Source organism: Mauremys reevesii, linkage group 26 (genome assembly GCF_016161935.1).
Source record: "Mauremys reevesii isolate NIE-2019 linkage group 26, ASM1616193v1, whole genome shotgun sequence".
NCBI classification, from domain to species: Eukaryota; Metazoa; Chordata; order Testudines; family Geoemydidae; genus Mauremys; species Mauremys reevesii.
Genome location: NC_052648.1, coordinates 12,962,272 through 12,985,020, shown reverse-complemented (window position 1 = coordinate 12,985,020; position 22,749 = coordinate 12,962,272). Strand labels below are relative to the sequence as shown.

Sequence of the window (22,749 nt, the reverse complement as noted above, 5' to 3'; positions counted from 1 at the left end):
CCGTCCCGCTGCTGTGACGTTATTGACATAATCTGGGACCATACAGAATATGGTTGCAACCAAAGTCCTGTAGTGGCACCGAATCTTGTATAAAGGGGGTCAAATGAGGTGTCTAAAAACAAGGTTATGGTTTGCTGGTTATAATTATGGTGTCTATATGTGTGTATCATTTTTGTAGTTGAAGTTATGAATATTGGCTCTGTACTGTCTGTACTTCAAACTTATAAGTTGGTGTTAGCTCTGCCTAGCCTGCTTGATGGCCCATTAAGGCCCGTCAGCTACACAATTGACCCATTGAGAGAAGGCAGACACGCCTTGTAACTCAGCAAAGTGCAGGAAGTTGCCCAAGTGACTCCAGACTCCATTTTGCTGTAATTTTCCCCAGTAAGGACAAAGAGGTTCTTACACCTGGAAAAGCCTATATAAGGCTGATGCATCATCTCCATCTTGTCTTCAATCCTGCTTCTTACCTCTGGAGGGACTTTGCTACAAGCTGAAGCTCTACACAAGGGACTGATGACCCATCCCAGCGGGGGATGTTCTCCAGAGACTTGATTTGAACCTGCAGTTTATTCCATCACTGCTACAAGCCTGAACTAAGAACTTTGCCATCACTGTATGTAATTGATTCCATTTAACCAATTCTACCTCTCATCTCTACCTTTTTCCCTTTATGAATAAACCTTTAGATTTTAGATTCTAAAGGATTGGCAACAGCGTGATTTGTGGGTAAGATCTGATCTGTATATTGACCTGGGTCTGGGGCTTGGTTCTTTGGGATCGAGAGAACCTTTTTCCTTTTTTACTGGGGTGTTGGTTTTCATAACCATTCGTCCCCAGGACGAGTGGGACTGGTGGGGATACTGGGAGACTGGAGTGTCTGAGGGAATTGCTCGTGTGACTTGTGGTTAGCCAGCGGGGTGAGACCGAAGTCCCTTTTGTCTGGCTGGTTTGGTTTGCCTTAGAGGTGGAAACCCCCAGCCCTGGGCTGTGACTGCCCTGTTTGAGTGATTGGTCCTGAACTGGCACCTCAGTGGGGTCCTGCCAGAACCGCATCGTCACAGCCGTGTCCCAGCGCGGGCCCATCGGGGCGATGCCACGTTCCGTCCCATGTCCCAGCCCGGGGCCGCGGGGCCGCCCGCGCTGGGGCAGGGAGGGAGGGAGGGAGCGTGTGACGGCCCCTCCCCCATGGCAGGGCGAGGCTCAGTGAAGCCGGCACGGCCGCTCCGCCAATGAGAGCCTCCAGCGGCAGGCTGTGCCGTGTTGCCATGGTGACAGGCAGGCCCCGCCCCCCAGCCGCTCACCCCGCTCTGAGGACAGCCTGGGAGGGGAGGGGCCGCTGGCCGCGCCCCAGCCATAGAGAGGAGGTTCCGGTCCCCCATGGGAGGGAACAGGTGCACGTGTGTTCTAACGCCCAATCCGCGGCTTCCGGCTACAGGGGCCGTCTAGCCACGAGAGCGCCGCTCTATAGCCTCTGACCTCCCCGCCGCACAGGCCCTATCTGCCCCCCTAGGCCAGTGGGTGGTTCATTTCCGTGCCTGGGGGTCCCTCTACCTCTGCTTCCTGCGCTCTCTATGATCTTCTGCCGCCTCCAGCGCCCACAGGGGCGCCTCTAGCCGCCGCACTCCCGGCTCTATGGTCCGCGCGGCCCGGAGCGCTTCCCAGTCTCCTCAGCGCCCGCGTCGCTGCTGCTGTCGGCCGGAGCCGGGGGAGCGAGCGCGGCGGCGGCGGCGCTGCCGGGGCCTGCCCAGCCTCCCCGCTCTCGGCGGCCATGGAGCTGGAGGTGCCGGAGGATGCGGAGAGCGCGGCAGCCGCCGAGGCCGGAGCCGTCACCCCGGAGGCTGGATGGGGGGGACCGGACTCGGCAGGAGGTGAATGGGCGGCGGACCCCGGGGTGGCGGGGGTGAGTCTCCCTATGGAGGCGCCTGTCGGGGACCCGGCCGGGCTGAGCGCCCCCGCCCCCGGGGGCGGCTCCTCTCTGAGGTGGCGCTGCCCTGAGCCTGCCCTGCTGCTCCCCCTTCAGGAGTCGGGAAGGGGGCAGCTCGGGGGGGGGGGGGAGCCCCGGCAGCTCGGGGGGTGGGGAGCCCCTGCGGCTCGGGGGGTGGGCCTGTCGTGTGCATGAAACGTCATGTGCTGATGTACGGGGCAGTCTGGGGAGAAGGGGGAACAGTGCGGTGCATCCGCTTGTGGAATGGGAGCGGTGGGAGCCCCATTGCTTAGCAGTGGGGCATCAGGGGATGGTGCCTTGTCTACACGGGACCGAGCCCTGGAGAATAGGGCACAGTCTTTCATTAGTCCCCGGTGAGATGGACTAGATGGGACCGAATAGTCTTCCTCTGGCATCTCCCCTGAAAGGAGAGTGCTGGAATATCAGCAATGTCTCAGGGAAAAATTACTCTTCTGCTCCCAACCAAATACTAACAGGCAGAGACCCCCAATCTGGTGACATCTGAGCAGACAAGAAGCCTATCGCTGGCTGGGTTTTGTTGGCTTTTCTCAGCCCTCCTGTCCCTGTAATATCTGAGTAGCCACACAAGCATTTTTGACATGATCCTTGCAACACCCCTGTACAGTAGGGGAATGGTTAACCTCATTTTGTAGACACACGGGCTTTTAAATGACTTGCCCAGGGATCGCACACCAAGTCTGGGATCTCAAGTTTCAGTCCTGTGCACCAACCACAACTTTCTCTGGAAAGTGCACGTCCGTTTGGCTCTGTTTCTTTGATAAAAGGACAGGATTGAATAAGTGCTCCAACTACGATATTATGTTCATATTCATTCCTATAGAGAATGGGATGGGAGGGGTCTCCTCTCTTGCATCCCTGGTCTTCATTGCTTTCATAGAATTCTAGAAGATGAGGGTTGGAACTAAAGAGACCTCAGGAGGTCATCTAGTCCAACCCCCTGCTTTCTCCAGTAACTCAAGCTCTTCCTGTTACCTCCCCCATGTAGCCCTTATAAGCTGTGAGAACCTTTTCCAGTCTCAGGAAAATATTTCTATCATGTTATCAGTTCATCTTATCCAAAGCAAGATCAGAAAGCTCCGCTTTCTCAAGGCTGCTTGAAAGTGATTATAAGGCTGGAAACAAGCTCATGAGTTGACCTGGCTATTACTGATAATATTAAATGAATTTGAGAATCTCAAACTGACAAAATCAGAAACTCATTGCTAGGCAAATCCCTGTGCATCTGTCCTTGCTTGCTGACTTACAGTTCATTATAACTTTACAATTTTTAGGTTCAGTTTTGAATATGACCATGGTGCAACTATTACAGATTAAGTGGACTACAAGTCCCGTTGTGGGTCTCATTCAGAGAGATGCTGAATATCTGTGGCTCTGAACACTGAGTTTATTCATAGTATTTAATAGAGCCAGCTAAATTTTGATTGTCACAACACAATGATCTGATTTTTCTTTAGGGTTTTTAGAAGCAGTAGAATTTAAATAATCCACTACAGAACTTGGTGGAGATGCCATCTAACGGGTTTGGCAGTGTTTAATGAGCCAAATGTTATAAGAGGTGGTGGTAGCCACACTTCTGGAGAATCCCAGCCAGGCCGTGCACTTTCTGCTTCAATTGGTCAGTACTGCTAGGATAATAGAGGGAACACCTGCATGTGGCTTGCTGTGAGAGAGCTCTAGAAAAGTAAATCAGAGAGTTTCTAGGCTCCCTTTGCTGGAGCACAGTGTGATGCTTGTTTAGCAAGATGCGGTACAGGCAGCAGGCTTTATGGTTTTTGATGCTGAGTAGAAAAAAGAAAACGCTTTTTCACAAAGCAACAAAAATGTCACTTGCTCTTTTTTTTTTTAAATAACTGGTTTTCTAAGAGTGTCGGAGGACAGCAGAATGTTATTGTGATGCTTAGGATGCAACAAGGAGTCTGTGGACGCTATGGCTAGCTGCTGACTTAAAACAAAACAATGAGTGCATAATTTTTTCCTTCTCCTAAAAAAGCACGCTGGCTGAACTAAAGCCGTAGGAGATCGTCTCCTTTGACTAGCACCAGGCAGATACAGGGCAAAGAATAATGTTGTCAGTGTTTTCATTTGAAAAACTGTTTATTCTTTACATAGCGTTCCAAGTGTGCCACATGACTAGCTATAGACAGGTCCCTGCCCTGAAGTGCTGACTGTTAAAATATGCAACAGGGAATTGGGGTAGATGGGCAGCACACGGCAGCTTTTTAAAAAAGTTGTCAAAAGAAAACTTGACCTAAGCCTGACTTCATGCATTCTTCTGTGAAATACATCCCTACCTCAATAGAACGCTGGAGTGCGCAGCCCCGCCCCCTAGAGCACTGCTTTATCGCGTTATATCCAAATTTGTTTTATATTGGGTCACGTTATATCAGGGTAGAGGTGTATTCCCAAAAGCATGGTTATGGCACACTGTCACCATAAGGACTACACTGAAATCCTGAGGGCAGGGCAGTGAGTGACGTAGCAGGGTGGGTATGTGTTTTGAGAACTCGCATTTCTGTGAATGGGAACACTGTTCCTTTGCTTCCAGGCATATTTTGGGATGGATACCTCCCAAATACAACTTCTCCTTTGCTCACCCTCTGTTTCTACACTAGCAGTTTTCCTACATTTCCCACCCGTCGTAGCTGGTGTATACGAACGCTGGTTCATGTGGCGGTTAAAGCTTTGGAGACGCGCTGCACCAGCACCCATCACTGCTACCATTGATGGAAGATTTTGCAGTTGGGTTGGCTGAGAGCTGTGCTTTCTTCTTAAATGAACTTGACAGAGTTCATTAAGGGCCTTGTCCAGGTCTGTAAAGGCCTCCAGAACACATGGGGAGAAATGGCATGATGTGAACTTCAAGGAAAGAGAGGACTCACTTAGCATGCATAGGGATGTAACTAGAAGTCATTGGATGGAAGTAAGAGGAAATTTGGGCTGAAGCTCAGAAAAATTTTCCTGGCAGTCAGATGGATTAAATTGTGGAGGCATCTCCCAAGGGGAATTTTGGAAGCCTCATGATGTTCCCTTGGGGAAAAAAATCACACTTGACATTGGCAAGCAGGAAGTGTTCATTCATGAGCACAAGGGTCTAATTCATCAACTTCTGCGAAGTCTGATCTTTCTTCTTCTGCCCCTTCCCCCCTGGTTTTAGCCGTTATGATTGCAAAGAACAGTTTTGAAAATTGAATCACATGTAAACTGATGCCGTACCATCTTCCTGAATCTGCAGACAGTCTAGCCTGGACAGCTGCATGCAGTTTTACCAAGCAGCACTTGAGAACTTTGCTCAGTTTTGCTGTGAGCGGCACTGAAACTGGTGAAAATCCCATTATCTTCACATGGCTGGTCTTTGGGGAAGCTCTGGTAAGCAGCAGTAGTGGCAGGCCTGGAATTACTCAGAATGGAGTACCTGTCCCCAGAAAGTGGTTGGGAAGGGTGAATAGCAGTGACCTCATCCTTCTCTCCTCTCTCTATTAGCAGCAGCCAGGAAGCTCTGGGGGAATGAGAAGAGTCCAAAAACTCCTTGTAGGGAGTGGGGTTCAAATTATCGGAGACCCAACTACATAAATTGGTGTTACAAAAGACGGTGCCCCCAAGCAGGGTCCAGGGGCAACATACTAGTAGGAATCGCAGCAGTTTGGGGAGGTGAGGCCTGGATTTCTCTCTCACCCCACTTCATATTTCTGATCTCTCTGTCTAGTTCGTGTTTGGTCAGTTTTTCAAGTCTTGCCCCAACACTTGTGACTCTTAAAAGCTAGACTGGGCAAAACACTAGAATCCTACAGTGTCTAGAGGGTGAGCCCTCTATTTGTAGGGAGATGGGCTAGATCTAATAGCTGGATTCCATTCTCTGGCTCAGTACAGTGCATCTCGCTGTCTGCTGTTCCCGCCCTGGAGACAAAGGGGGAGTGCAGGGTGGAGTCTGTTCACTGTTAGGCGTTCACCCTCAGTCTCCGTGGACGCTGACTGAAGCGATAATGCCAATCCTGAAGCATTGGTGTTAGGGGTGCTGGTTAGACCAATATTACAATGAAGTGTTTGCTCATTGGTGGAAAATTTCTTCCTCAGTCCAAAGATAAAATCATAAGTAACTTCACAAGGGATGTGGGAAATGGTTTTATCCAGTGAGCAGATTAAAAAGCTGAGACAAGAAGTCTACCTGCAAGCCAGAAACAGTTCAGTCTTTCCCAATGTGGTGAAAAGGGAAATTGGAGAGGTCACTCTGGGAATGGAAGGATCTTATCAACTTGAGGAAGAATCAAATATACGCATCATCCCAGGTGTGATGAAGGTTTAAAGCATGGTGCTGTGGTGCGTGCCCATTGCCCTTGGAAACGGTGCCAGTTAAGGTGATGGTGGCTAGTCAGAAGACACCCCCTCACCCCTGTATCCATTGACATTTTAAAGACCCTCTGCAATAGCTTCTCCCTAAATCAGCCCAGTACATAGCCCATCAATGGGGAATTAGAAGAAAGTTATAACTTTAGTTCAGAGACTGGCTTAGCAAACTAATTGCCCCTTTAAATGAGAATAGGCAGGAAGTGACCAGGGAGGGCAGGAGGATTTCTAGTGGAGGTTGAGAGCTGAGGAAGGACAGTAAGAACTAGATACTTTCCATCTTAGCACTGGGTATTCTAGCCACTCTTATTTTAAAATATTTTGGACTTGATTTTTTTCTTTACTAGCATTTGATCTAGGCAACATTGATCTGTATGTAACAGCTAGTCACATAATCCAGTACTACTACTTAAGAGATGCGCAAAATGCCTCAGATGGCACGTGACCAGGATTCATTGCCAAATTTGGTCTGCTAGTTGGATCGTTAGCTTCCCCGTCCCGGACTGGGTACCAATTGGGAGTGTGACGTGAACACTGATTCATACCCCCCAATCCAGTACTGAGAGAATTGAGTGAATTGCTGCTGCTGTATTCCATTCTGGGAGCTTTCTTATAGGTCTCTGAAGAAGTCTTCCTTAGGAAACGATCTGAGACTGAGTAGTGTATAATTTGAGCTCGGTGATTAAAGCAATTCACTCACATGACCTATGTGCATCTGGCAAGAGCCCATAATCTGATTAAAATGTGAATTTTCCCATATACAGATCTTGCAGTATAAAAACAAAGTCCAAATTACAGTGCTAGCGCTCTTCATGAAAGCATCTTTCAGCTGAAACAAATTAAATCCAGAAATAGATCTGACATGGTCATGTGATATTCCGACAAAGGTTTGGAGTACAGTGCTCATCAGGTGCTGCTTACATCTTTGTCACTTATTAGTCCCATCCATCTCTCTGCATGTTCCTGCAGACCAGAATTAATTTGCAGGAGCCTGGCAGGTGCCTTTCTTTTGGCAGTGTGATGTTGCACCTTAATATTTTCTAAAAGGCTTGTTTTCCAGCACATGATTAGTTCCCAGCTCTCTGTGCATGTGGGAACAAAGAGTAGTTCAAGATGTAATAAACTTGAAAGTCACATTTGTCTGAAAAGGCTGCCTCTGCCCTAGTCTTGTGGAACTAGAGCAGAGATGGCTAAAACTGAAATTAGAGGGAAAACATTTCACAGCGCCCCCTTTGTTCTTTAGACCCTTATGATGCTGGGGGATATAAAATCTGGGTGCCAGGGAGCCCCCTTCTTTTTTCCAGGCTGTGGAGCAATGAGAGTTTGGGCAGGGACTGTGAGAGAAGTAGTGCTTCAGTTCCCAAGTGTTCTTTGCAGGTCCTGGAGAGGAGGTTAGACGAGAGGCCTTGCCTTGATACTCCTGAAGAAGCAAGCGTGAGCCCAAGTACGTTTGGACCTTTATAAATATCAGCAGGGCACCTGGAAATCCTGTCAATATTTTTTTTTTTTTTTACAAAGAAGTCTTTTTAAAAAAGTGATGTGTATTAAAGGGGACACTGTCAGTGTTATTTTTACTTAATTTTTAAAAGTCTAGTTGACTCTGTCCTTTTCATTCAAACACATGGCTTTCCCATGAGCTGCCATGTCTTGTTCTGGTCTCCCTACAGCTGTGCAACCTGCATGAATCTAACCGAGAGCAGAACTTGCTCCACTCTTAGCCACATTCAGAGGAGTTCGTCATGCACTCAGTAGGCCCAAAGTATTGAGCTTGTTCAATTTCATGTGCACAATTGAAGTTGAGCTAGTTTGATATGTTCTAAAAGTGTTTTTATTCTGTGGCTTGTGCTCCCAATAAGAAACTTACGCTAGGTACCTCTGCATGATTTTCACTGTTCCTTAATCCAGGCGAAGAGACTTGTAGAAACAAAATATTTTCACTTTCTGTAAGTCTTTGGCAAAGCAAACTGCTTGCCCCACAGATCCACCCTGCATTTACAGCATACTGGTTGTGTACCTGCTCTGTACTCTTTCGGTACACACACAAGCACCCACATGTTCTCTTGTGGTGTGGAAGATTCCTTAATGCAAATGTGACATGCCAAGCACCTTACTGCATGCAGCTTTACAACCTTTACAACTCCACTATGTTGATACCTTTTATGATGGCAAAACATCAGTAACCCAATACAAAGATAAGTCCGTCTGTTAGTGATGTCAAACAAAAGGCTGTTTGATGTTGATATTAAACAACAAAAGTCCAAGAAAGGAGGTGATGGAAAAGCCTGTAACTTGCTTGGTGGCGTGTGTAAAATGAGTTCAGCTTCAATCTATATCACAACTAGTGCTCCTAGCAGAGAGCCCAAAGATTGCACACCCAGAGATCAGGGTTGAGACACATTAGTGGGAAAGGCTTTCCTGCTGTGCCTGACCTATTGAGAAGTAGAGGCCTTTAGTCTGTAGAAGATACTAATCCAGCCCCTTCCACCAACACTGCAATCCTGTGAACAGTCTAAGAGCCAATGGTGCTGCCTTGTCTTCCTTTAGGCAAATATTCTGCTCCCAGGGCTGTGTGGTGTGTCTTTGTGTTAGGTTTTTCCATTGTTGTAGGTAGCCTAATTAACCTCAGAACTTTCTGTGAGACATTTCTAGTAATAAAGAAAAGGCCAAAACTGATGACAGTAGCTTTTCTCACTTTCTCTTTCTCACCCACATATTTAAACAAAATCTCTTCAACCTATAATTAGGTGTAGAGTAGTTGTTTTCTGTCATGTGTTCTTGTGGCTTCTCCAGGTTACATGTGAGTTTCTTCACTGTCTTGTGGTGAATAACTAGACTGAGTCAGTGTGTGTGGTGGGTAAATCTGGAGGATTCAACATTTTTCCATCAATTTTATGCTGTTTGGAACTGCCGGCGATGCTCAGCCAGCCTCTTTCTGTCACCTCGGCAATATAGAGAAGACTGCACATCCCTGAGCAGTTCTAGTTCATAGTGAGCTATTTACTGTACCTCACTAATTTTTTCCTACAGTATTACTGAGTAAAACAAAATGCCATTTCCCTTCTGGCTCTGTTATATGTAAATAAGTGAAGCCAAGGAGTGACTGAGTAATGTAAATGGTGCTCTTAAATATTTCCTGTAGAACAGGAAAGGGGAATGATTTCTGTAAAAAGAACAGCTTTATTTGATAGTATTCCGACTGCACATGCAGTCAAGTTTCATCTGTAATAAACAGGGCCAACTAGAACTATCCCTCTGTACAGTTGCATGGCTTTTCTGTCACTGGGGACCCAATATCAATAAATGAAATGTCAGTGTGTACAGGCATCTGTATAGTATTTTATAGTGCCGAGAGTGCAAGTTACTTCACAGACTGTTCAGGATGGGGATGTGCTCTTCAGTCTTGTCTCTAATTTAGAATTAGCAGTATCTGCAATAGTAATCTTTATCTGCTCTTTGCCATGAGACTATTGACTTTAAAAAATCTTCATATAAGAAATATACCCACTTCCAAATGAATATCTATCTGTTCATCTGTAAACGCTACACAGAAAAGCAGGACTAAATATTGGCAAGCCAGCGGGTAGCTGTGTGCTTCCTTACAGCAAACACTGATTCAACAAATTAAAAACATCCTCTGGCTATGGACTTGTCTGTGTCACAAGATTGGCTTGGGCAAACGCACTGCTTCTTCTGAAGTGATCTGTAAACAAGCTAAGCGTGGGAACTTTTCAGATAACATGAACACAGGGCAAACTACTTTTTCTTCCATTTTATGGAACACTATTCTAGTCTTAAATTAGCCGGATGTCAGTGGACCACAAGATAAGGGCAGTGTCATCTTGTCTGCCGAGTCACTACATGGCTGACAATCACATGGTTGAAAAAAGCTTTGGTGGCACTAAGGTTGTCAGTGTTGGACATAAACTGAATATCCTGCCATGCCACCTTAAGGACCTAGGCAGAGATCAATCCAAGTGGTGCTCAATCTGCAAGGAGGCATGTCCCTTTGGGATTTTCTATGATAATGATCTTGTCATCTTTCTGGTCTGTTAATACCTAGCATGCACTTGGTACTGTATCTGTTATTTATAAAGCACTGCTAATGCACTTGTGTTGTACTCAAAGATGATTAGCTCAAATACATCTTTCTCCTTTACTGTATAACCTTGTAAAAGTCTTCAGCAACATATGGAAAAGATTGTGTGACTATTAATAAACCTTAAATCCAAACACTGGTAACTAGACAGTCAGCCTTTGATGCTTTTACAGTGGAAATTGTGTTAACTTGGATTTCACCAAACCCATGTCTACACTATCAAAGCTACCTATTGTTATAAAGAATGTCAGCAATGAGTGCAGCTAAATCATCTTCAGCACCAGGTTAACTGCAATGATTGGCTAACGCTTGTTGAGTCTACTGTACTCTAGCGCACAAGTGTAGTGTGTGCAACTTTTGAGATACAGCATTTAAAGGGGCATGGGCACTTGAAAGACATCACGTTTCTGTCTGAAAATAGTGTATGTGCGATAGTTATAGGTATAATTTATAATGGGTATAATTGAAAGATTAGGTTGTTTACTTTGGTTTTGGCAGCACTTTGTATTGTCAGTTTTACTGTTTCCTTAGCATGAAGGCAGACTGACTATGCAGAAAGGACCCTTATATGCAGAGCCGGTAAGATCACCTACAGTTCAAGTTGCCAACACTTTCCCTGATAAGACCCTATTGTTGCTTATATAACTTTGCCAAATGCTCAACTATTCGGGCTGAATTTTTTCATTGCCTGTTCTGCCTCAGGTTGATATTTCTTTTTTAAGTTTCAGCAAACCCTGATCAGCTGCTTGAGGATGAGGTTAAGGGAAAATAGTCTTGTCAATGTTAAAATTTTTCTGGATATTCTCTTTGAAGTGCTCTAGCTCCTCCATGCTTTGGACTAAACGTGGCAGGAGGATATTCTGGGGGTAAAAGATGCCTTTTGCTTCCCATATCAAAATCTATCTGGATTTGGCAGTATAAGCCACTGGAAAAAAATTGCCACTTGCACATGCAGAAGGGCTTGTAAGAAGCTTGAGGCTGTAATCTCGGAACATTCCATTTGCACTGAACATGCTCCAGCCCCACAGAGCTTGAGCTGGAAAAGGAGTGCAGCTGCAGCTCATTTAGCCTAGGGAGGGGAGTGCTGGGCTAGGGACCAGAAGGAAACTATGAATTCTAGTCCCTTCTCTTCTACTGAGGTGTGTGTGTGTGGGGGGGGGAGGGTTTCATAATTCTGTGTACTTGATGGCTCTTAGAGAGGCAGACAAGTATTATTTTCACCATTTTTCCGGACAGGGTAACTGAGAAATCTCACAAGAACACTTAAGGCAGAGCCGACGTTGGAACCTTGTCTCGAATATGGCATGAATCCATGGAATCACACTGCTTTTCAAAATCTGTTTCTAGTCTGTGCTTGACTGGGTTGTCTGTAACCACTAGGCCCCATTTCTTTACAGGGCCAGGAATAGAAATCGGGATTGTTTCCCACCATTCCTCTTCTGCCTAGCAAACAGCTGTGTAAGCCACTGGCAAAATGTGCCTCTCATCCCCCTCTAGTGGTCAGTCCTCACAGCGGATAACTGTTACTGTTACCCTCATGTGGAGGAATGAGTATATATTTAAAAAAAATAAAAGGGCACTAGAAAATCTTTCACACAAACTAGATTTAAAAAAAAAACATGACGGTTGCCAAGGTCAAGCATTCAGAAGCTAGGAAATGCTAGTGTTAAGCTGTAGCTTTATTTCTTCTCACTTGTGCCAACGCATTAGAATATACCCTTTAATTATGCTATTTCTGCTTAATTCCATGCAAAGGATGGACAGTGAAAGAGACAAAGGGTTATAAGAAGAGAAATGATGTCCTCTTATGCCTAAGGCACTGGACTGAGGCTGAGGAGAGTTGGGTTCTGCCCCCATCTCTGCCTCTTCCATGTGGTGGATCAGACTAATATAATAAAGATTTGTGGCTTGTGGTGGATAATCAGCTGAATATGAGCTCCCAGCATGATGATGTGGCCAAAATGGCTAACGTGACCCTTGAGTGCATAAATGGGAATCCTCAGTAGGAGTGGAAAGGTTGTTTTACCTCTGTATTTCTCATGGTGTGACCACTGCTGGCTATAGAGTCCAGTTCTGGTGCCCTCCAATCAAGAAGGATGTTGGTAAATAGGTGAGGGTTCAGAGAAGAGCCGTGAGAATAATTAAAGGATTAGACAGCATGCCTTACAGCATTAGACTCACAGAGCTCAATCTATGTCGTTTAGTGAAGAAAAGGTTAAAGGTTGACTTGATTAGTCTGTAAGTACAGTACCTGATGGGGAACACATGTTTAATAATGGTCCCTTCAATCTAGCAGAGGAAGGTCTAACACAATCCAGTGGCTGGAAGCTGAAGCTAGACAAATTCAGACTGGAAATAAGGTGTAGTGTTATTTTTTTTAAAAAAATGAGTAATTGACCATTGGAATAACTTACCATGGGTTGTGATGGAATCTCCATCACTGACCATTTTAAAATCCAGATTGGCTGTATTTCTAAAAGATCTGCTCTAGGAATTACTTTGGGGAAGCTCTTTGGCCTGTGTTATACAGGAGGTCAGGCTAGATGATAACAATGGTCTCTTCAGCTTTGGAGTCTATGAATAAGGTAGATGCACAAGGGGACTGAACAAAGGGTGCATGGACAACCCCAGTTCTACCACATTGTAGCTGTGGAGTGCTTTGCAGCCCTAACCTTCTCTTGTCATAGCTTATTATATACCAACAAATTCTCAGCAGTGGAGCAGAATAAGACTGTATGTGTACAGTGTAAAGGTACTCTTGATTTTTTTCATGACAGGGACATATTTAAAAGGGACGCAGTGGGACTATTAAAGTTCAAGCTGATTGTGTTATTCTAAGCTCATAAATATTCATTTGTCTTGCGTTCTGTTGTGAACCAGGCAACCTTGCATTAACTGAAGCAACCACTGAAATAACTGTATAACCATATTTTTAATACCAGTCATGTAAAGTCTATCACAATGAGAGTTTAGTCAATAAGGATTGGGTGTGGATTTTCACTTTTGTTTAGGACTCATTAGAAGCTCAGGTAATTGAGGTCACCTTAGGCCAAATTGGGGAGCTTGGGAATTGAGTAATGTTGGTATATATTGTATTGGTCCAAATCCTTTGTGTTGTGTGTGGGTTGTAATGTCAGATGAATGCTTCCATTCAGTGGACAGGCTTGAGACCTTTTTGTCACTCAAGACCCATCTGTAGAATCAGTTTGTCACACAGCTCCCAACAGGCCACAGAGCCTTGAAGTGCTAAATCTTATCTGCATGCATTGTAGTGATAGAAATAGTGGTGTCAATAACCTGTATACAAAGCACTCTTGCTGTGTTAACAAAATTGGTAGGAACTCTGTGGTTACAGCAGTTGAGATAAGGCACCGTTAACGTTTCATTACTGGTGCTGCGTAACTTTTTCGGAAATGGGGTGAAATCCTGGCCCCATGGAAGTCAGTAGGTGTTTTGTCACTGACTTTACTGGGGCCAGGAGTTCACCCAGGTTAGGGAATAAGAAGAAAAACTTCAGTCTTGGCACAAGTCCTAGAACTGAAGGTTAGTCTCAATTACAAGTAAAATTAAGATGGTTAACCATTGCCTCTTAGAGCTACCACTACGTTGGCTGTTCTGTTTTTAAAAAGTGTCGATATGACATTATTGTAGCATTGGAAACTTCAGTTCAAATTGTCTTTGGTGAATTTAAGGTTCAAACTCTTCTGGTTTGTCTCTGATAAATGAATGTTCTAAAGTGCTACTGGCCTACGTAACGCTCCTCATGGGATGGTGAGAGCCTGCCCATGTTGGCACTTGCCCACTCACTCCACAGACTGTACTAGAATCATTCAGACACTTCGCTTGCCATTTATGATGTGCAGGGAACACAATGGTCTCTGATAGAAACTTCCAAAGACACTCTGGCTGTTTCTTTTTCTATGGTTGGAGAGGGGAAAGGAATCAGACTTTCACTTTCCATGAAAGATTTCTATTGGATGCAAATTTTGATCATTTAGGGATTTTTTTCAGCCATATCTTTGTTCATCTTGCAAACTGACATTTGTAAATCCTTCACAATAGGAATGTCTCACCTCATTTGTTAAAGTTTCTTCCCCACTCTGAACTTTAGGGTACAGATGTGGGGACCTGCATGAAAACCTTTGGTAATTAAGCTTAGCTTAGATTTGGTTTTGCTGCCACCACCTAAATTATTTGAGAAACTCTGTGGAGTTTAGTCCCAAGAGCGAACAACCCCCAAAACAAAGAGCACAAACAAAAACCTTCCCCCCGCCACCAAGATTTGAAAGTATCTTGTCCCCTTATTGGTTCTTTGGGTCAGGTGCCAGCCAGGTTACCTGAGCTTTTTAACCCTTTACAGGTTAAAGGATTTTGCTGTCTCTAGCCAGGAGGGATTTTATAGTATTGTACACAGGAGGGCTGTTACCCTTCCCTTTATAGTTATGACACCATTTTTAAAGGGGTCAGTCAACTAAATAACCACCCTTCTGTCTGAAAACTCCTTACCTACAAGTGTTACAAATAACTCCCAAAATAAATGTGATTGAAAGATTAAAGGAATGTTTCAGTTTTACCTTGTGCCTGTAAGAGTACTTTGTGTATAGTCAATTTCATGGCTTCCCCTGTTAAGTCAGTCAGTTCCCTGTGTGTTTGTGTGCTTCATTCAATAACAGGAGAAATTTTAAACTAAAAAGAAAAGGGGGAGGGGAGAGAATAGGAAATGTGATTGAAAACCTATGCAAATTGTCCGAAGGACTCAGGGTTAGATGGAACACCTGAAAGTACTTTTTTTTTTAAACTGTCAGTTTCAAATTGATGTCCCTTTAAAGGGGCAGCTTCCCTTTCTGGATTTACTCTACAATGGTCCTTCTCACCGTCTGCCCACATATGTGTTGATGGGCACCGTGTTGAAGTCTCAGTAGAGTTTGTTGACAGAATGCAAACTATAGAAACAATATGTAAATTCAAAGCTGGAACTAGGATAAAAGCAGCCTTGCAACTATTCCAGGTCTTAACACTTTAGAGAGTTAAGAAATGATGTGCTATTTAATTGCTGGGCTAATGCTTGTCTAGGCAGAATGCAGAAGTAAGGGTAAAGTTTCACTCTGGAATCCTGTTTTCTGGCTCCTGTTGGTTTTAAATCAAACACATGTAATATTATTGTGTTCGCAAGGATTGTTTTTTGAGCTGTCAAAGCTGAGATCTGGAAGATTAACCAGGATTTGTTGCATTCCTGACTTTATTACATAATGCTAAGACCATCAATTATTAGATCAATAATTAAGCTTCTCTAGTGGAATGCAAATTATGTTCCATTCTCTACCACTCAGTCTTTCCTTTTTCCAGTAATGGTTTATTAAATCTCTGCATGGAAGCAGGTGGGAAGGTTAATTCTTCCAGTGTAGAGGGTGTTGGTTTTTATTGGGTTTGTAGGATATTTCCCCTTAGACATAGTATCTGGGCATCTCTTCTGTCTTCAGTTTGTCTTTGTGAAAGAGAACTGATTATGCAGCCTCTTTCTCCACTTCAGTCTGTCAGGGTTGAATGTCTGTTTTTTTCACTTCAATATTAAACGGGAGTCACTGGTGGATTAACTTTCTAGGGCTCTCTTCTCAGAGAGAGGCTTCTGGAGCAGTAATGCTGGAAAATGGTTATTAAAGAAAATGAGTATCTTGGGGGGAGAACATCCTGAAATGTTGCTAATTACTTTTTGTGGCTTGTTCACTTATTAATCATGTGTAACTATAAATAGCCCTTCCTTCTCATCCCAGCACCCTCAAAAGGCCACTGAAGTCCCTCCAAACCTGAGCTTTTATTATCAAAGTCCTGACTGTGTACATGTTGCTGAACAAGACAAAAGTTATTGCAATGAGATGCTGCCAATCTAAGGAATGGAATCAGGAGGCCTGTTTTGCTTCTAAATCCAGACTAGATTTACCTACCATTGTGTTCTGAGTGAACAGGGATGGCAACCCCAGATTGATGCTAATTTTAAGAACATTTGGAGAAGAAATGCTGAGGGTTAAAGTAGAGGACTGGACTCCTGAATTCTGTTCTTGAATCTGCTACTGATTCCGGGGCCTTGGGGAAAAGTCACTTAATGTCTCTGCCTCTACTTCCTCATTCATAAAATGGGCATAAAACTAGCTTTCACAAGGTGTTGGGGCTTCATGTTTGTAAAGTACTTTGAGATCCTCAGATGGAAAGGTACATTGGATGGACAAAGTTGCTTTTAAAAAAGCTGAGTGACTGAAATTAACTTTTGGAAAAAATAACTTCAAAGTTCATGAAAACACTTCTATTAATATTGGGATTTGTGAATCTTTTTTCCTTTTAAACCATCCTCTGCCTAGTTAGTGACCCCAGCATTGCAGTGTTGTACTAGTGCATAAAAACCAAAATGTGAAACTGACTGTTAATCAGCAACCAGAAAGCTAAAACTGACCAGTATGAATTTGCAGAAGCAATAAAAATTAACCGGGATTTGCACTTTGAGTGTGTCCAACTAAAGGGACAGACAAGTTTTTCTGTGCCAATGTGATGTGGAAAACCATTTTAATCTGTGATAGGGAGTGTCTGAGCCTGTTGTGAAAGAAGAGTAACAGGCACCTGGATTGAGGGTAATCGTTTATAAGAGCATTTGATTGCTACCAGTTCTGCCTAGAAATACATTCACCAATGTCTGTAGTTAAAGTAGCCTGATACTTTCCATATCAAGCCCTGGTTTCAGTTGCTTGCTAACCATTTGGGCTGGACACTACCATGTTTGCTCTTTCCCTCAGGCTGACTTTTGGTTCAGTGGTTCAACCGTTTCAGAGAATGAGGGCAAGAAAAATAGTTTTGCCAGTATTACACCTTGTTCCATTGTTTCTTTGAGCTCTAGCATCCCCATCCTTTGAAGTAAGATTACAAAACTTGAAAGGGTGATAGTGCTGGGGTCAGATAACTGCCTTTTGCTTCCCCCCCCCCACCCCCAGGATCTACTTACATGCTCAGCAGAGCTTGTTAACATTTCTTTGGTCATGATGCAAGCCTCCACTGAGCCTCTTTCATGGTGGATACAGAGCTAGAGCTCCAGACAGGAATCACAGCAGCCACAGCTCCCTTTGTCTGAGAAGAAAAGTTCATTGGTTTGGGAGCCAGGAAAAGATGATGAGTTCTAGTCTCTTACTCCTGGGGGAATTCTGTGCCGGAAAAATAAAAATTCTGCACACGATATTTTAAAATTCTGCAAATTTTGTCAAAACAACACTATATAATCATGCCAGTTTTGATTATTTTGGTAATTTATTTCAAAATACCTGTCAGCAAGTATGTCTGTAACCATACAGACACACTCACAAATTTTCCCCCAGGAGCAGAGAGTTAAAGAAACTCTTAAGACACCCCAGTTCCTGTTTCTCTGCCCCCTCCCCCTCCTGAGCCCATCTGGGGGCCCCCCCTCCAATACACCCGAACCCCCTACTCTCCCCCAGCACCAAGCCACGGACCCACCTGCCCCCCTATTCCTCAGAGCCCAGGGATCCAGAGGGAGAAACAGTCTGATGCTGGGTACCAGGCTTGTGTGGAGTTTTCTGCGCGCCGTTGTCTCCTTCCCTCGGGGCGTGCTGGGAACTGCAGTGGCCGGGAACCCTCTAGCTCAGGGGTTGCCAGCCTGTGGCTCCGGAGCCGCATGCGACTCTTCAGAAGTTAATATGTGACTCCTTGTATCGGCACCAACTCCGGGGCTGGAGCTACAGGCGCCAACTTTCCAATGTGCCGGGGGAGGGGGTTGCTCACTGCTCAACCCCTGACTCTGCCACAGGCCCTGCCCCCGCTCCACCCCTACCCCTGAGCCTGTCATGCCCTTGCTCCTCCCCCACCCCCCAGAGCCTCCTGCGCACCACGAAACAGCTGATCGGGCAGGATGGGAAGGTGCTGATCAGTGGGGCTGCTGGTGGGCAGGAGGCGCTGGGAGCCGGGTGTGGGGAGGAGCTGATGTGGGGGGGGGCTGCTGATGTATTACTGTGGCTCTTTGGCAATGTGGTAAATTCTGGCTCCTTCTCAGGCTCAGGTTGGCCTCCCTTGCTCCTCTAGCTCTCTCCTCTCTGCCGCCCCCCCGGCAGTGTCTTCTGTGTGCGAACTGGGCTCTGCTGCGTCCAGCACCCCCTAGCAGCGGCCGGCAGCACTGCAGCCCATTTTTGTGGGGGAAAAGAAATTCTGCACACACATTAAAATTCTGCATTGCACAGAATTCCCCCAGGAGCAGTCTCTGCTTTTCCACTGACTTAATTCTGTGCACTTCACAGCCCTCACTGAGAGGGGTCCATCTGCCTACCTTAGGAGGAAGCCAAGTATCACTTCCCCCCCTCCCATTTCACATATGAGGGAAACGGAGAGGTTGCACAAGGTCACTTCCAGTAGAACCAAGAATCGAACCCAATCTCTAATACGACAGACCCAAGTCTCTTTCTTCTTAGGTGCCCTGCCTCTCTGAATGAATGTCTGACAGTTACGTGCCTGGCTGTGCAGAGCACATCTGCCATTACTCCTACAGCATGTGGAATAGAACCAGAGATTTCCAGCGGTCCTCTGCTGTGTAAGCAACTGGCAAGTTGTCAAGCCACCTTATGGTTGGTTCACATAGAGGCTAACGGCTCCTTCTTACTCTTTTAGCTCAAGGGGTAGAGATCTGTGCCTTGGACATGAGGATTCTGGGTTATAACCCTCCATGCAGAGGGTCTTCATGTTCCACATGATCTCATTTTTGTTTCCTAAGAATCTTAGGAAACTATTATAAAGATGTTAAAAGAACATTAAGGTTGCAAAATCAGGCACTCAGACATTAAGAAATGTTAAATTTAAGGTTGCATGTTATAATCTTGAATTGCATGTGACATAACTTACTCATCTAAGGATCCCTGTCTCATTCAGTGTGCAGGATGGACAGTGAATGAGGCAGAGTGTTGCATGAAGAGAAATGAGTCTCTCTTGTGTATAAGGCATTAGGCCAGAACTCGAGCTGGGTTCTCTTCCTGGCTCTGCCTCTAACTGCTTGTGATGGTTGGCACGACTATTGCAATGCACCCGTGCAGGAGGCCAGAATGAAAGTTGCATGATCACTCCTACTTCTGGCACTTCCTAAATCCTGAGGTCTTGACATTGCAACCCCAGTGTCTTTGGAAGTTTTCTGTATTTAATATATAATGTTATTGCTCCATTTATATTCTAACTTACGATTCCTGTCTGAAAAGACCATTGCTGTTTAGCTCAGACCATTTACCCTTACAAAGTCTGGGTACACAAATGAGAAGAGCTCATCAATGACTTAGATGTTGGCATAGAAAGTACGCTTATTAAGTTTGCAGATGATACCAAACTGGGAGGGATTGCAACTGCTTTGAAGGATAGGGTCATAATTCAAAATGATCTGGACAAATTGGAGAAATGGTGTGAGGTAAACAGGATAAAGTTTAACAAAGACAAATGCAAAGTGCTCCACTTAGGAAGGAACAATCAGTTTCACACAGAATGGGAAGAGACTGTCTAGGAAGGAGTATGGCAGGAAAGGATCTAGGGGTTATAGTGGACCACAAGCTAAATGTGAGTCAGTGTGATGCTGTTCCAAAAAAAGCAAACATAATTCTGGGATGCGTTAACAGGGTGTGTTGTGAGCAAGACACGAGAAGTCGTTCTTCCGCTCTACTCTGCACTGGTTAGGCCTCAACTGGAGAGTGTCCAGTTCTGGGCACCGCATTTCAAGAAAGATGTGGAGAAATTGGAGAGGGTCCAGGGACGAGCAACAAGAATGATTAAAGGTCTAGAGAACATGACCTCTGAAGGAAGGCTGAAAGAATTGGGTTTGTTTAGTTTGGAAAAGAGAAGACGGAGAGGGGACATGATAGCAGTTTTCAGGTATCTAAAAGGGTGTCATAAGGAGGTGGGAGAAAACTTGTTCACCTTAGCCTCTAAGGATAGAACAAGAAGCAATGGGCTTAAACTGCAGCAAGGGAGGTTTAGGTTGGACATTAGGAAAAAGTTCCTAACTGTCAGGGTGGTTTAAACGCTGGAATAAATTGCCTAGGGAGGTTGTGGAATCTCCATTTCTGGAGAATTTAAGAGTAGGTTAGATAAATATCTATCCGGGATGGTCTAGACAGTATTTGGTCCTGCCATGAGGGCAGGGGACTGGACTCGATGATCTCTCGAGGTCCCTTCCAGTCCTAGAGTCTATTAATATGAATCTATGAATAAAAAATTGACACAGCTGTATTAGTTAAATGGGAGTAATAAATGTCAGGCTAGGAGTATGAGAGAGAGTGCTGCCCAACGGGCTGGAGAAGCTGCCTTGTTTTTATCAGTCTGCTTTTGAGCAAACTTGCAGATCTGTACCAGGAAGGGCCTGTTCTTCAGCTCAGGGTTGGCTTGGCCATGTTAGAGGTGCCTGTGTGAATGGTGTACAGTGTCATGTAGCTAACCCAGCCATACTTCTCGGCTTGACAGCCGAGTCACGGGGTGTCATACCTCATTGACGGTTCCTCTGGAAATAGGATTTCTACTGAAGTTCCAGCTTTAAGGTTCATTATGGTCTTTGGCAGCTCACTTTGAGCTTGTTTTGTTCTAGCAGTTTAGGTGTCTTGTAATAGGACATCATGCAAAACCACTCCGGTATCTTAGAACAGAGATGGCCATTATCCAGTCAAGGGGTGAGAGTGGGACATGGGAAGTGTTGGTGATCAGCAGCTCAATTTCCGAGTGCTAGATTTCCCTGAGGTTTCATTGTGCTTGGCTTGTAGGACTACATGATTATGCCAGTCGTTAGGTGTCACGCTTATTTTGGGAGTAGGTGATCTTGAATGAGACTTCACGAAAATCTGCTAGTGTAGGCCCTGCCAGGTGCACGTGGTAGCTGTGCTGGTCCCAGGAGGGGGAGCTGATACCTTTTATTGGGCCAACTTCTTTTGGTGATAAAGATAAGCTTTCGAGCTCACACAGCGCTCTTCCTCAGGTCTGGGAAATGAATTCAGTTTGTCACCGCTGAGTACAAGGTGGAAGCACCTTGGCTCGCTAGGTGCAGCTAGAGACGTATATACAGCCATGGGAGTTTGGCAAACTCCTGGTTGTAAGTAATTCAGGAAAACCACTGAGATGTATTCAGCAATAGGTATAACATGCCTCTTCACCACCGTTTTGATCCTCTCTTTTTCCTATGCTTGTTGCACATTTTTAAAAGGCCATCACCAACTTGAAAACCACATTTGTCTGAAAACGTTGGACATATTATTTAAAGAGGGCCCTATCAGGACAGGAACTCTTCAGAAAAAAAATCAGTTTCAATAAATCAAGTTGAAACATTCTCTTTGAAATTAACCTCAAATTAGGTAAAATGTTAATGTCCCCTTCTCTTCTCCGTCTCCCCCAGCCTCTTCAGTGTTGTAAGCACCAGCCTCTGGCAACTGGAAAGTGCCTCACGAAGGAGAGGAGTTTACTCAGTCTGATGTGAGCAGCCTAGCAAAAGGGCAGCATGTTCAGTGACGCATGTTGTTACACAGCCCCATTCACAAATCTCCTTTTCGTCTGTGCTGCTTCGAGCACCCCCAGGAAAATCTCCCTGTCGTGCAACATTAGCAAAAGCAGAATTAAATCTTAGAGGAGTTAGACAAGCAGCATTTGCTACAAAGCAAATCGGAAAATACCCCACCCGCTAAGAAAAATCCAGGTACGTTTTCCAGAGTGACGCATAAGACATGGCCTTAATGTTCAGACAGTTGCTTTTACTGTGAGCAAAGGGTGTTACCTCTTTGGGGTCTGATCTTGTGGTGCTGAGTTCCCACTGACATCACAGTTGTACTTGCTTATGCTCAGAGGTGTCCCCTCTAGCAACACAGTGTAATGAAGGAAATAGTTAATGAACATGTCAATCTAATTTATCCCTCCTACATCTTTCTCATGCAGTGCAGAGGTTCTGATTTTATCATTCTGTGGAACACTTCGTAAGGGGGAAAATCCACAGTATTTCAGTTCCACTTAAATTCCCTACTCCTTTCCATCTGCTATTGTGTCCTTGTGAGCAGCGCACCACGTCTCCCTGCCCCACCGGATGTCTCTAGAACCACTGGGGCAGAGCGTGAAATACTGAAGGTATTACTACAGGTAATGGTGCTCAAAGTGATTGGTTAGTATGGAGAAATGTTGCCCGGTGCTGCTCTCCAGGACCATTGGCTACAGGGTCTTTGTTCTTCTGGTTAGCAGCAGTCAGTGATACTTTGTCAGTTGAGTGGAGGTCTTTGATTTGGCTGCAAGGGCAGATTCTTTGTTCGTTCCTAACTCCAGGGTCAGCCGTAGCCATATTGTCATGCTAACT

The 22,749-nt window shown here is 45.0% G+C and overlaps 1 protein-coding gene across 5 annotated transcripts in view; it reads left to right on the top strand.

Moving 5' to 3' along the window:
• The first annotated feature begins 1,378 nt into the window (after positions 1-1,378).
• PIP5K1C (phosphatidylinositol-4-phosphate 5-kinase type 1 gamma) overlaps positions 1,379-22,749 on the top strand; it is a 74,114-nt gene continuing 52,743 nt past the window's right edge. For 2 of the 5 annotated variants that reach the window (XM_039515545.1, XM_039515544.1), the window contains exon 1: positions 1,380-1,871. In XM_039515545.1, the coding sequence (XP_039371479.1) occupies positions 1,772-1,871 (100 nt within the window). In that variant the 5' untranslated portion in view covers positions 1,380-1,771. Of the gene's footprint in view, positions 1,872-22,749 lie in introns of all 5 variants that reach the window. The other 3 variants (XM_039515548.1, XM_039515547.1, XM_039515546.1) reach the window with 2 other exon arrangements.